At 42.5% G+C, this 15,122-nt stretch overlaps 1 protein-coding gene across 5 annotated transcripts in view; it reads left to right on the top strand.

Moving 5' to 3' along the window:
• The window catches only part of Nell2 (neural EGFL like 2), a 297,672-nt gene that overhangs the window by 279,790 nt on the left and 2,760 nt on the right, over positions 1 to 15,122 (top strand). For all 5 annotated transcript variants that reach the window (XM_029469874.1, XM_029469878.1, XM_029469877.1 and 2 more), the window contains 3 exons: positions 4,136 to 4,329; positions 5,274 to 5,450; positions 7,548 to 7,772. In XM_029469874.1, the coding sequence (XP_029325734.1) occupies positions 4,136 to 4,329; positions 5,274 to 5,450; positions 7,548 to 7,772 (596 nt within the window). The remainder of the gene's footprint in view (positions 1 to 4,135; positions 4,330 to 5,273; positions 5,451 to 7,547; positions 7,773 to 15,122) is intronic.

Here is a 15,122-nt window from a genome sequence, read left to right as displayed (position 1 = left end):
GTATCAGGAGAGAGGATGCTGTAAGTTCTTAACAGAAGAGTCCATGAAACAGGGTGGAAAGTGTTGGGAAAACTCTTAGACATAACATAAACGATGTATTATGCAGAGGAGAAAGGGAGGGAGAGAGATGGGGAGGGAAAGAGGGAGGGACAGAGGGATGGAGGAAGAGAGAGGGAGAGAGAGAGAGAGAGAGAGAGAGAGAGGAGAGAGAGAGAGACTGAAACTCCTCCCCCTTCTGAATTAAGGAAACCTTCTTAGACTGCTTTGAATTAGTTCCAGGACTGTGTTAAGCACAGTGAAATTATTGATGTAAAAGGGGTGGGTGATCCAAGGAAGTAACTTTCAGTGTCTGCTATGAAATCTGGATGTGAGTCCGATGCACTGTTTGTGAAAGGGTAAATAGTAAAAGCGCACATCTGAACCAAGTCCACATCTTGGTCCAGTTCTATCTCATCAGTGCCAGACCTATGTATCCAACACTAGGCATCTTCATGCAGAAGCCCAGAGGAAATCCAACAGCAGATCCCTAACAGAGTATAGACTCAGCATCCTCCCTGGCCCCTCTTCCATTCCCCAGTGATGTAACATTCTTCTTTCAGTATAGCAGCAACCACATTTTATAAGACTGGGACAGACTTGATCTGTCCTCTCCCTAAACTTAAAAACAGAAACCCATTTGTGTTGGTCCTTTGGTACCTCTTGCTGTGCATTCCCTAGAGTAGCCTTGTGCTGAAGAGTCAAACCTGGGTCCTGACTGCCTGGTTTCCATCCAGACATCTGTACCATCTCAACAAGGGCCTCGGGAAAGTTTTACAACTCTTCAGACCTCAGTCTCCTGGTCTATAAACCTAGGGCTTCTTTGTCACTTCACCCACTGGCATAAGGACCAAATGAGCTCCCCATGGAAAGAACTCAGGACCTCACACAGCCACAGTCTCACAAGTCTGCATCGACTGTGCTCCTTGTCTGGATTCCTGAACCAGACAACTCACTGATCTCTTGGCTTCAAACTCTAATCCACTTAAAGCCATTTTCCAAAATGAAGGCACAGAAATCTTTCTAAAAATGAAAGTATGAATTTACTTAAAATAACATTTTATTGCCTTTGTAAAGGCAGATTCCAAACCTTCTCCTTTCTCAGCCTGAGCTTGGCTCTCCAGCTATATGGCTGCTTCTCCTGCCCTCACACTGGACCCTCCATTCTCATCAACGCACCTGCTCCCCCCTACCTCTACGCCGTACACCTTCAAACATATTACTGCTTACAAACACTTTATCTCCTTTTTTGGGTGGTTGAATATCACCCTCAATACACTTGCTGAGCATAAAGGGTATCCAGGAGAGGGAGTGAGATCACTCCTATAAGCATGAGCAGGACCAAATGCTGCTGCAGATAGAATAGAATGAGACTGAGATGTGACCAGTGGGCTTAGCAATATTCTTTACTTAATAGCAACTCACTAGAGAGTTACTAATATTTGTGATACTTGAATTTTTATGAGCCAACTTTCTCCCATATAAACAGAGTTCCAAGTTCAATCCCACAAATGAGTTGGTGATTACAAGCCCGGTTTAGATAACTTGTAAAAAAGGCCCAAACGTACCTGAACCCGCTCATAGAAGGAGGTTATAAGTAGTCCACCCGGCGCACCGCCTCCCTTTTGGGGGTGAAGCAATTAAGTAAACACAAACTGTAGCCATGAGGGTGCTCCATCCCATAATCAGCCACCAAACCCAGACACTATTGCATATGCCAGAAAGATTTTCCTGAAGGGACCCTGTTATAGCTGTCTCGTATGAGGCTATGTCAGTGCTTAGCAAATACAGAAGTGGATGCTCACAGTCATCTATAAGATAGAAGACAGGGTCCCCAATGGAGAAGCTAGAGAAAGCACCCAAGGAGCTAAAGGGGTCAGCAACCCTATAGGTGGAACAACAATATGAACTAACAAGTAGCCCCGGAGCTCGTGTCTCTAGCTGCATATGTAGCAGAAGATGGCCTAGTCGGCCATCACTGGGAGGAGAGGCCTCTTGGTATTGCAAACTTTATATGCCCCAGTGCAGGGGAATGCCAGGGCCAAGAAGTGGGAGTGGGTGGGTAGGGGAGCAGAGCAGGGGGAGGGTATAGGGAACTTTCAGGATAGCATTTGAAATGTATATAAAGAAAATATTGAATAAAAAATGAAAAAAAAGAAGTGTTTTTCATAAAATACGCACTCTTCCATTCCCGAACATCTCCTAGTCTTTTGCAAAAATGAACTTGTCACAGCCTGTAGGGGATGTGGTATCTAACCGTGGTGGTTTCATTCTGACATCCAACAGGATGAGAGAGAGGCAGCCACTGCCTTCTCAGCATCTTACAGAGGATGTCAAAGGGCCTTATGTAGTTAGAGGTGTCACAGTCAAATAGTTGAAATTACCATGGCTAATGCAGACTATAACCACAACTCTAAGAACGTTAATTAGACATGAAGTGCAACAAGCAAATATATCCTATTATTATTATTATTATTATTATTATTATTATTATGGAAAAAACCACTGTAGAACTAAGTTTTAAAATTTCATTTTCTTCTCAAAGACAAAACTTTACCTACTCTAAAATATGTGTAAGTATATTTACTTAATTTTTAAAGCATATGTGAATGTTGACTTCTCTTCTAATTTTAGCCCTTACCACAAAACACTGCCCTTAACAAATGGAGGTAGGAGAAATCTCACTATGGTCATCACACTAGCAGTCGTTGTCCCAATCTAGAACTCTTAAGGAGAGGGAATGATTTTTTAAAAAAATGAAGGCAAATAGAGAGAAAAAGACATGGGGCTTAATTTCATATAGAATTTAAATGTAGTCAAGATTGAGTCAACCCGCCCAAGTTTCCAGTTAGCACTGAAATCAAGACACCAATCAAAAGAAAAAAATATTTACTCAACTCTGTCTTGAAATTTTTTCAAGAAAAATTAGTACACATTTCCCAGTTAACAAGCTGCAAGTTCCACCTTCTCTCTAGCCTGATCTCCTCTAACCTGGTCTTCCCTAAACTGGTCCTCCTGGAACCTGGTCCTCCTGGAACCTGATCCTCTCTAACCTGGTCCCTCTCTAACTAGCTCCTCCCTAACCTGGTCCTCTCTAACCTACCGCTCTGTAACCTGCTCCTCTCTAACTGGTCTTCCTTGACAGCTTCCTGCCCCCCTAAACTGTTCCTCCCTAACCAGCTCCTGTTGCAGTGACTTCTTTCTTGACCTTTCCTTAGGAGAAGCAGATGAAATGGGAAATAACCACTTTACTGCCACTCATATCATCTCTCTGAAATGTATTTTGGCTTGTAACCTTTAAATTATGGGGTAAATAGAACAAACCACATCTCTCCTTATAGTCCTGATCTCTGGGTCAAGATATGTTTGCTTTTCATCTGTATGAAAATGCTTTAGGCTACTACAGCCACCAAATAGGTGAGGTCGGGTGAAGAATGGGCAGCTGCCAACTGAGTCAGGCCAGGGCTGAAAGGCTAATCTGAAAGGAAAGTTAAAAAGGAATGGCATCCTTGGGAGAGATGGTAATTGAGGGCTGTCTCTTCCCTCCTTGCTATGTAGAAAGGGTCAAGGGCATTGCGAGCAAACCTAGACCTTGAGAGAAGGACGTCAGTACTAGGACAAAATGCAGGGACTGCATTGTGTGGAGGTGGCCTTGAGACTAGGGTTTGAAATAAAGTGCCTCAGCTCCCCCCGACCCGACCCAACATTTCTCCAGCTCAAAAGGGATGCTCTGTAAATACCAGTGTGACACTGGGAGTAATACCCCGAGTAAGACATCAGAACACTTGTGGAATTTCCACCACCAAGCTCTTTTATTTAATAAATTGAATTACAGTTGTATGTCCAGAGAGATTAAGGTTTCTCAAATTCCAATGTTATTTAGACAAATATGAAAGTTAAAATTCTGGACAAGGTTATCTTTTCTTAAAGTCAAAATTGTATAATGCTTTCCCACGAACTCCCCACATGATCCAGTGCTTTAGCCATCAGTTAAAGGGAAAGCACACCAGGGTAGATGCAAAGGACAGCCTGCCTGATTGTCCACTGCTCAAAGCCAAGAATATCCTGGGTCATACCGTGCTGCTTCTCTTGGCCATAGATATTGATGAATGCGGGACTGGGAGGCACAGCTGCGCCAACGACACCATTTGCTTCAACTTGGACGGGGGATACGATTGCCGGTGTCCCCATGGGAAGAACTGCACGGGGGACTGCGTGCACGAGGGGAAAGTGAAGCACACCGGCCAGATCTGGGTGCTGGAAAACGACAGGTGCTCCGTGTGTTCCTGCCAGGTGGGTAGAAACAAACCAGCTTCCTCGGATCGTGGGGTTGTGGTGCTCATACGCCTTAAGTGTGTAGATTAACAAGGGTTGGCAAATGCGCACAACCCTGTAGCCACAACCACAGTCACTATAACTGAACATTTTCATGAACTGAAAAGTCACTCATGTCCTTCCTAGATAGCCCCCTCTTCCTCCCTTTCCCCCTCCCCCATACCAGAGCCAGGCCAATTCTGCTTCCAGTTAAATAATAACTAGAATTAAATTCTTATTTTCTAGAGCCTTACATAAGTGGAGCCCTCAGGGCATGGTCTTCATGCCTAACTGCTTGCTGCCCAATATATTGCTCCAAAATCATTTGTATTATTACATGTATCAATTTTACTTTTTGTTACTGAACAATATTCCATTATACCATTTATCACCATGTATTTATCTACATTAATAACATTTTATTACTATGTTAATTTTTTTCTTAGTCATAATATTATATGAGAATGAAAGAATAAATAAATCGGAATAGATAAGCCTTCACCCAAGAGTGGAAAATCTCTCTCTGGATAAATGTTATAGTAGGCGCATGTTCTTTTGTGTTAACTTAGTTAATGATGGGTTCTTAAATTACAGCCAAATAAATAGTCTATGTACAAAACAGTCAACAACTATGAATGAAATTGATATTTTTCCAAAATCATAAGGCCTAATTATTACAGAAATTTGGCCATTTGTGAGATTTATTAACTAGCTATAAAGCACTATAATGACACATCTTGCTTTAATACACCATAAAACAAAATGCTGTTAGTAACCACATTGCTGTATAATAGTCATATATATGAATATTATATTTATATATACTTATATGTATATTCAAGTTCAATATATATGTATATACATACACACACACTCTGAGAAATCGAGGGTCATGGTGACACGCTGCTCCCCTTTTAACACAGACTGGATTTGTCATGTGTCGACGGATGGTCTGCGACTGTGAAAACCCCACAGTTGACCTTTCCTGCTGCCCTGAGTGTGACCCAAGGCTGAGCAGTCGGTGTCTGCATCAAAACGGGGAAACCGTGTACAATAGCGGCGACACCTGGGTCCAGGATTGCCGTCAGTGCCGCTGCTTGGTAAGTTAAACAGGAAAGCACCCCCTTCCACCCGCCAGCAGCAAGCAGCTGGCTAGAATGCTGACAGTTACAAGCACAGAGCCTGGATAGGATGATGGAGAGAGAAACCCAAAGGCATGCTCTGGAGCCGTGGTTCTCAACCTGTGGGTCGCGACCCCCATGGAGGTTAAACAACTCATTTATAGAGTTACATATCAGATATCCTGCATATCAAATACTTACATTATGATTCATAACAGTGACAAAATTACAGTTATGAAGTAGCAATGGATTAATTTTATGATTGGTGGTCACCACAACATGAGGAACTGTATTAAAGGACCATAACATTAGGAAGGTTAAGAACCCCTGCTCTGGAGTGCTGGAGTGGCCGACATTCTGTACGCCTTCTCTGAGAGTGAGACCCCTTGAAGTACTCCTTTAGCCTGAGCTAAGAAAAGCCTCCTGTGCCTTTATTCCATCCATCCTATGCTTAAAGATAATTGTGAACTATGTATTCATGGGAAAAAAAAAATCAGTCTTTCCCCAAGAAAATCTGTTAACCAATCCCTATTAATTCCTCACACTTAAAACAAAACAAAGATAACATATTGGGACCGGGGAATTAGTCTCATGGTTAAAGTGCTTACTCTGCATGTGTGAGGAACATAGTTCAGATGCCCAGGTCCCAGGTAAACGCCAGGTGGGCATGGGGGCCTCCAGTCATTCCAGCAGCAGCAGGCAGAGGCAGAGGGGCAGAGGGGCAGAGGGGCAGAGGGGCAGAGGGGCAGAGGGGCAGAGGGGCAGAGGGGCAGAGGGGCAGAGGGGCAGAGCGGCAGAGGATCCCACAGCAAGCTTGCCAGAGAGAGCAGGTCCTGCTGAGTCTGGATCTGAAAGACTCTGTCCCTGTGAGTAAGGTCAGGTGAGGATAGTCCGTGCCATGGAGCTCAGGCCTCTACAGGAATGGTCATCTGTGTGCATGCACATTCACATACATGCAAAACAAACATACATGCATACACACATCTACCCATGCACGTTGTAAAATGGTAAATAGAAAAGAAAACACTCCTCCATGCTAATGACTGTTCCCATCTGCACTGCTGCATGGTTCCTGTGTTCTACGGTCCCACGCGCCATGAGCGCATAATAAATACATATTATAATTGGATGTTTGTCCGTGTTTGTGAAACTTTTCCCAGAAACGACGAGTAAAGAAGAAAAGATTAGATAGAGACGCCCCCCCCCAAAAAAAAGCCAACTTTTTCCAATTGACTACAATCCTTGCTCGTTCCTGCTTGTGTAAATTAAAAGGGACATATGCTGCATGTGTCTGTGTGGTAGAAAAGTGTCACAAGATAGACACATTAGAAGTCATGGCCAGGCCCCTTCCTGTTTATGTGCAGATATTTTTAGGAACCCTGCTTTTGCATTACTGCCTCTTTGTCCTTTCAACCCAGAAATCAACCGTGAGAACAAGGTCGGTTTCTGTGCCCAAAGGCTGCTTTTATCCCTGAAACCTTGGGATTTAAAACTAAGAAGAAAATAGCCAACAGGTTGGAACTGTTGTTTTTTTTTTAAAGTCCAACTCAGTTTCCCATGTGAAATCAAAGAGTGGGAAATCAAATTTTGTGTTGTCTTATATTATGCTGTCTTGTTAGGGTGGTGTGTTCAAAGCCCTTCCACAGAAAAATGTATAATTTAGAAAGGAAACTGCCAGATTCTATTTGTATTTATAGGGGGTGTAAAGGGATAAACCTTGTTTTTTTTCTTTTGAGATTAATAAATAAGCTAGAGGGGGAAATCAAGGCTACCCAAGGGCCAGACACTTCATTTAAACCTCATTCGCTTTTCCCCTTTGTCCTAAAGGAGATGGAGTTGTTCTTGTTGGACTCTTCGGGAAAATGGTTGTTTCTTGTTTTCCCATGCAATGGTTATTTAGTACTCAGAGACTGCTTAACCGTCCATCGTAAAAGAGATGCCATCATCCGCTGTGGCTTCTATAGATTCTCTGAATATGTGTGGGCTTTGAAGCTCTAAATATGAAAATCACAATCCTGTCCTTCCTCTTTGCCTCTCTTCTCTCTGGTTCATTCCTGTCACCTCTTTCCCTCACAGCAAGGAGAAGTTGACTGCTGGCCCCTGGCTTGCCCAGAGGTAGAGTGTGAATTTAGCGTCCTCCCTGAGAACGAGTGCTGCCCACGCTGTGTCACCGATCCTTGTCAGGCCGACACCATCCGCAATGACATCACCAAAACCTGCCTGGACGAGATGAACGTGGTTCGCTTCACAGGGTCTTCCTGGATCAAGCACGGCACGGAGTGTACCCTCTGCCAGTGCAAGGTAAGGCTCTCGGGTGCAGGAGTGAGCGCCCTGCCAGGTGCGCCCATGCCGTAGAGATGCTGCTACACATGGGTGACACAGGAAGCTTGTCGCAGCTTGTGTGTGTGTCCTGAAAGCAGAGGTGGAAGGACGGTCAGCTTTATTAGCACCACGCTGACTGCCTGGGAAATGCGAGATAGGTCTTCCGGGTAAGGGAGCGTGAGTGAGCGCTGCCGCCAGCATGCGCAGTAACAGCCTATGTAGCGAGCCATGCCGGCTTCATCACTCTTTTTATAATGGAAAACAATATTATCCCATTGATTTTTATCTAGTTCTTTTTATGAGTTCCATAAAATATATTGACAAAGTAGATACATTGCATTTTCTAAAGTGAAAATCAATCTGGCCAAAATGGGCGTTGTTTCGTGGCTGTCGTGGTCAGTTACACGAAATTGAAGAGCTTGGGGTCTGATGCTTATTATATTTTATTCCTACAGTTGGTAAAATCATTATAAAGATTTTACACTTTATTCTCATGAGAAAACAGCACTTTGCCGCTTATTCCAGTAACTGCCTGCCATATATACAAAGTAGGCAGCACGGACTGACTTACTGTGACGAGACTCAGGAGTGGCTGGATTAATATCCCTCCAAAATAGAATTTAGGGTCTGATGCTTATCATATTTTATTCCTACAGTTGGTAAAAATCATTACAAAGATTTTACACTTTACTCTCCTAGGAAAACAGCATTAGTGCCATTTACCTGAGTAACTGCCTTCAATATATACAAAGGAGACCACGTGGGCTCTCCGTGACGAGGTTCAAGAGTGTCTTGATTAATATCCCTACAAAATAGAACCTAGTGATGTCACTTTGTGCTTCCTAGACATAATTTGGAGATGAGCATTAAAACAAAAGCAACAGTATTAAAGACTTACCGACATTTAAAAGATCAGAGGGAGATGTCAGATTCTGCTCAGCACTGCTCACCATTGTCTGCTCTGGGTCTTCAGTGAGCCTTTCCTTTGTTATCCACAGAGCACGTCACTTCATCTTCTCTTACTATAATTTCTCACCAGGAGGGCTTGATGTAACAGGACAAAGAAACCCAAAACACCTGAAGCTTTGAGACGTCCACTATACCTTCTGTAAAGCCACATCCCTAGTCCGCTCACTGAAAGCAATTTGTCAGTCGTGATTTTGAGTGAACGTTTGCCCGTTTTCTGCATGTGCACCAGCATATTTGAAGAATGTTTCTAATGCAAGTTACTAATAATGTGTACGCTGTGTGGCTTCGTGTTTGATCGGAGTATATTCAACCATTCACATGTCAACATTATAGCACTGGTGTCCAACAGATTTTTGTTTTGTTTTGTTTTGTTTTGGCATCTACCTACCAAATCATAATGAATCCTCTTACGAGTCCTTTGAGTTGTTCCGTTGCTGTTCTGCACATCGACAACAAAAATATCAAACGGGTAGTGGGATAAAGGTCACATCAAGTAGAGCTCTTCAGGAAACAGCCATGCTTTTAAGGGTTCTTTCCTGACACCCAGTGCCGTGTAGACGACATTTCCTGACACGACAGTGCCCTGACTCTCGGTAAGCGTGTCTTCCAGAAGATGTGTTTTAAGGCTGAATTCCTATTTTCTTTGATAAGTACTGATTCTTAGAAATTACTGTGTGATGCCACCTCCCTTACTAGTAAATGTGCATTATAAGTTTGTGTTCAGTTTTACCAAATTTATCCAAGATATCCACTTGTATTATATAATGGCTTGAAAACAATGTGGGGCTTGTGTTTATCCCAGGGGTGTGGCCTGTAGACACAGTCAGTCATTCCTGGAAATGCATGTGTCATAACTTATTGTCCGTCTCGAGTTACATTGTTGGACCTTTAATTGAATTAAATACTTTACAATACAGACCCTCATTACACTAGCCATTCTTTCACTGTTCAGCAGCCCCCTGTGGCTGCTGACCGCCATATTAGATGACATATGTGGACGATATCCTTTCCTTGGAAGCAGGGTCTCTCATATCTCAAGCTGTTATCAAACTTGATTTGTAACAGAGAGAATGGGCTTAAACTTCTGGTTCTTCTGTCTCTCCCCGTCACTGACTGCCGAGCACCACCACCCCTGGTCTCTGTAGTGTTGGACGCAAATCCCAGCTTCATGCTAGACAAGTACTCAGCTAGTTCAGTCACAAGCTCAACACATGCAGAGAGCATTTCTGCCACTACAGAATGTGGTGTGGGACTAAGCTGCCCTACAATCCGAAATGTCAGACTACCTGGGAGTGATGTTGATATGTGACTGGGGGGACCTGCCTTCTTCTGGATCCAGCTCCTGTAAAAATAGAAACACCTAACTCTGGCAGTGACTGCTTGAACTACACTAGTGAAGGGTTGCTGTTAAGAATTAATCGAGAAGATTCACACAGAAAAAAAAATTCGTAGGTTGCTCAGCACTTTCAGAGAATGTAAGCAATAAATGTTGGTTGTTGTGCTGTAGAATGACATTAATACAACCATGCCAGAAATAAGAGCACTGCTCAAACTGTGGTGGAGACAGGAAGGCTGTACAGAGGCAAGAGCCTGGACAGCTTGTAAACCAGTATCCCCTTAGGAAGATAGATCTGGGCAGGAGAAATAACCTGAGGGGAGCATTGATATATTCCCTCTTGACTTTTAAGAATGTTGTGTATGTGTTATATGCACATGCGTGTGGTACATGCAGACGCATGCAGGTGTGCATGCCTGTGCCCATGCATAAGACCAGAGGCTAAAGGAGGACCCCAAGAATTCTGCTTGTTCTCTTGAGACAAGGTCCTAACTGAACCTGGAGCTAGGCTGGTGGACAGCAGGCCCCAGAATCCTCCTGTCTCTACCTTGCCACACACAGCATCCTGAGTATAGGCGCATGTGGCCAAGCCCTGCTCCTTATGTGCTGATGGGTACTTGAACTCAGGTGCTCATGGTTGCACAGTGATAACCCTCACCCACAGAACCGCCTCGCCTCTCTTCTTTTGTCTTCCTGGATTGTGATCAGATTTAATTTTCTAAAGATCCAAGAGGCAACCTCTACTCAGAAGCTAACCACGGAAATTGGAAGTGAAGTGGACTATCTTTTCCTAAATCTCACAGGCTACAAGTTTTATGATTCCAGAGAGTCAGAGATTCCAGAGCCTTAAGCGATGGACCGAGCTGAGTAGGTGAAGACTCTCTTGCTTGAGCAAATCTTCACCGGGTTGGGAAGCAGGGCCCTGTAACTAGGTGCTTAAGGAGGCTAAACAACTGAGGGCTGGTCTTAAGACTGAAGCTTCTGACTTTCTAAAGGTTACCTTCATCAAATAGAAACTTAGAACTTGAAAGAGTGAAAGTGAGCCTCTACATTAGCATTTGACAGACAGAAAGAAAATCCCACAGACACTCAGATTTTTAGAAGTCTCACGATGGATGGACTTTGTTACAGTGCTGTGTGTATTTGAATTTTTGATAGATTAGAAATATATGCACACTAATAAGAAAACATTTATTGCCCCACAAATAAATCAGAAAGAGTAGAGTTCTCTCTATTAACATAAGACAAGAAATCATTCAATGTTTAAATAATTTAAATGTAAACTCTCATAAGTCATTCTTTCCATAATAATTTCCAAGGCTGACAGAAATGTGCCCGAGTTATTATCCTTGTGCATTGTTGATGTCCATGAGCAAAGATACAATCTACAATACAAACCAGCTCTGCACACAGTAGGGTTGATCTCAGCATTGAGTTCAGTATGGAGGTGACAACAGTGCTGATAACCATAACCACGGCAGAGGAGCAGCAAGGCCCCAAGGAAGACCACTGTGCTGTGCAGTAACACAACAGCTCTTTGTCATAGTAGTTCCAAATGATATATGGTTACTACTGCTGGTGGGCGGGACATCAGTGAGCCTCTTTTATTTCAATGCTTTTTAAGAAAATATATATTCTGATGAAGTCCATAGTCAGGCACATAATTTTGTGAGTTTGAAAAAACAGAACGTATAACATACCCAATGCTACCTTTGTGTCCACTTTCAAGTAGTATCTATTTCCTGTTGTCAATCTTAATTATATTTGTTCATAATTTTTTCATGTTTCATCATGGACCGAATCACAGACTACATGTGCTTTTATGACTTCTGTCTAATCAACCAGTTACCCTTGTGGATATTCATTGTTGACTTGAAGTTAATTTTGTCTGATATTGGCAGTCACAAAGTATGATATCAGCAGTCAGGAAGCTAAGAGGAGGAGTGTGTCTTGAGACCACCCTGAGGTCCAAAGTGTAGCTTTGTTTCTAAAACTACAAATTATAGACAGACAGACAGACAGGCAGGGTAGATATATAGAAGATAGATAATAGATATGATTGATAGATAATAGATGATAGTAGATATGATTGATGATAGATATAATAGATATGGATATGATTTATAGATGATGGATAGATGATATATACACATATATTTTATAGTTCTAGAGATCAAATACATTGCACTATATCCTAACCCCTGGTTTAAAATTCAAAGTAAATTTTTAATCAATAAAGACAATGGGTCTTTAGTCCCTGTACATTCAAGCCATTTTTGACAGTAATGGGAAATGATTATTTTTGTCATTGATTCATTTACTACTTATATTCCTGTTGGTTCATTCCTGCCTTTCATTTTATTAATCTTTTAAATTATATCTTAATTTGGGCAGGGGGCAGCAAGATGTCTTAATATATAAAGGCACTTGCCACCAAGTCTGATGTATTCCTGGGACCCACAGTGAAAACAGAGCCCCTTATTACAAGATGTCCTCTGGCCAGTATGTGCACACCATGGTACAAGTGCGCCCCCCACACACACCGACCAATGATGCAATAAGAACATTTCTCCTTTATCTTAAGCTACAATTAATAGTGTCTGTTTTTCTAGAGGCTTTAATGTATATCAGTGTATTGCATGACTTAGCATCATACTAGTCATTAAAATATGAGTGTTGTAAGCATATAACTTATCATAAGCCTGTCTGTACACACTGATCATATACAGTATGCCTGTTAACACTCTACTCATAATTCCATGGCCTTGTTTTTATCTAATCATCCATATTTTTAAGAAAAGTAGAGGAATAAAACAATATTTTTATATTTGTTCAGATACTTACCATTTCTCTTGCTCCTTATCTCTTCTTACATGGGGCAGTCAACACCTGTCTCCATTCTGTCACTCTGCCATAGCCTAAAGAACCCCTTTTGTCTCTTGTATATTGTCCTTAGAGGAAAGTCTGTACTGTAGGCCTATAGAAAGAAAACTGTCTCAAGTTGCATTTATCTGAAAATATTTCTGAAAGATGTGTTAGTGGACATAAAGTTCAATCTGACAGATTGTTCTAGCCCTTTGCAAGGTGTGTTCATTGTTTTTGTGTTTCTATCATTTCTGATTGAGCCATCATTTGAACTTTTGTTCTTTTGTAGTTAATGTGTCTGTCTCCTGCCTCTTGTCTCCATAACACTCTATCTTTGGTTTATAGCAGTTTGCTTACGATATTTTTAGGGATGTGTGTGTGTGTGTGTGTGTGTGCATGTGTGTATGTGTGTGTGTGTATGTGTGTATATGTTTGTGTGTGTGTATGTGTGCGTGTGTGTGTGCATGTGTATGTGCACATGTGTGTGTGTGCACGTGTGTGTGCGTGTTTGTGTGTGCATGTGTGTGTGCACCCACACACGCAAGTTGAGATTTTGAGATTCCTGTTCCTCCTTCCTAGTCCTCGAGGATTCCAGTTACATTCTACTCAGATTGCTCCACAGCCCTGAGGTAAAGCTCTGTTTGGATGCAGTCTTTCTGTTTTATAGATGGATCATTTCTACTGTGCTCTCTTCAGTTACTGGTTCATGCCATCTCTAACCTGTTCAATCCAATAGTGAATTCTTCACTTCAGACTTCACTCCTTTCATTCCTGAATTTCCACAAAATTGTGGTGATCCACCTACCTCTTTCTCCCAAGTGCTGAGATTAAAGGTGTGCACCGCCATGCAGGGCTTCTTTGTTGATTCTGGTCACCTTTTAAAGCACATCTTTGAAGGTGTCTGTGGTATGTTTAGTCTTCATCTGAGACTTACTTCTGAGTCACTGTCCACCTACTTTTCTCTTCACTAGGCCCGACCTGTTCTTTCATTTGATAATCTGTTAGTGTTACAATATATAGGGTTTTATGTGGATTATGTTGCATTGCTGTCAACTATTGGAATCCACTGAAGATCCTTTGTTCTAGCAGGCAGTCAGGTAATGGCCAATCACCTCACACGTGTGGGAGCTTGGCTCTTTGCCTGTTAGGTGGATCTTTTCTGATATTATTTTAGATCGAGGGTGAATTTGATAAGGTTGAGATAGTATTTTACCCATCCTCACACTCCTCTGAGGCCTTGGATGTTAAGTTTTGAGTTTCATTCCTTTGTGTCTCAGCCAGGCCCACATTTTGAACATTGCTCCTCAGCCTTCAAAACGTCTCCTCGCCTCATACTCCAACACTCTAGCTAATGCTCTTTGCTTCCCTCATCCTCCTGTGAGATTCTAAATATTTTCCCCTCAATCTTAAACCCATCTTCTAGCTCTCAAGCTGTAGCCTGACTTCTCCAGACTTGTACTTGAGGTACAGTCATGTGTGGCTGCCAGACTAGGGGGTACCATAGAATCAGTCCCAAGTAAAAGAGAATCACGGTAAATTCTATTCTTTTAAGGTTGAACCCTGACCCAGTGACTGCCTGCCAGTCATGATAACTTCTAGTAACCATTATATGTTTCCCAGATGTCACAGATGTTAGTTTATAGAATAAATTCTCCCGTTGCTGAATTCAAAACCCCATGTGATGTTTCATTAAGTTTTGAAGTATGAACTAAATACTTTCCCAGTTGTGAAAGTGTGATACACTTTGTAGTGCATTTTCCTACAGCAAGGTAACATACAAATAGGGACAAAGAAAACATGCCAAGAGCATCTTGGGAAATGCGTCCCTGCCAGAAGCGAGCATGGGAGCCACAGTGATGGTTTTTTCCTCACAGAGTCCCGATGCCAGTTGCACCTAGGGAGAGATGCTGCCAGTTTCCCCACCTTTTGTTTCAAATCCATACAGTTTGAGAAACTGATGTGTATCCTAGCAACAAGGTTATGGATAGCAAAGCTCTGCCACTGAGCATGATGTTCAAGCTGTCTGTGGCCCGGATGGACCGAGAGAGGATGACTCTCTATCTTGGGGCCAGAATGAGCACTCTGACAAATACCCAGTCAGAGGCTGAGGACTAGCTTCACCAGTCAGTCAGAGGCTGAGGACTAGCTTCACCAGTCAG

The sequence above is a fragment of the Mus caroli genome, chromosome 15, assembly GCF_900094665.2.
Source record: "Mus caroli chromosome 15, CAROLI_EIJ_v1.1, whole genome shotgun sequence".
In the NCBI taxonomy this organism is placed as follows: domain Eukaryota; kingdom Metazoa; phylum Chordata; class Mammalia; order Rodentia; family Muridae; genus Mus; species Mus caroli.
Note: the sequence above shows the minus strand (reverse complement) of the source record. Positions and strands in the feature narration are given on the sequence as shown.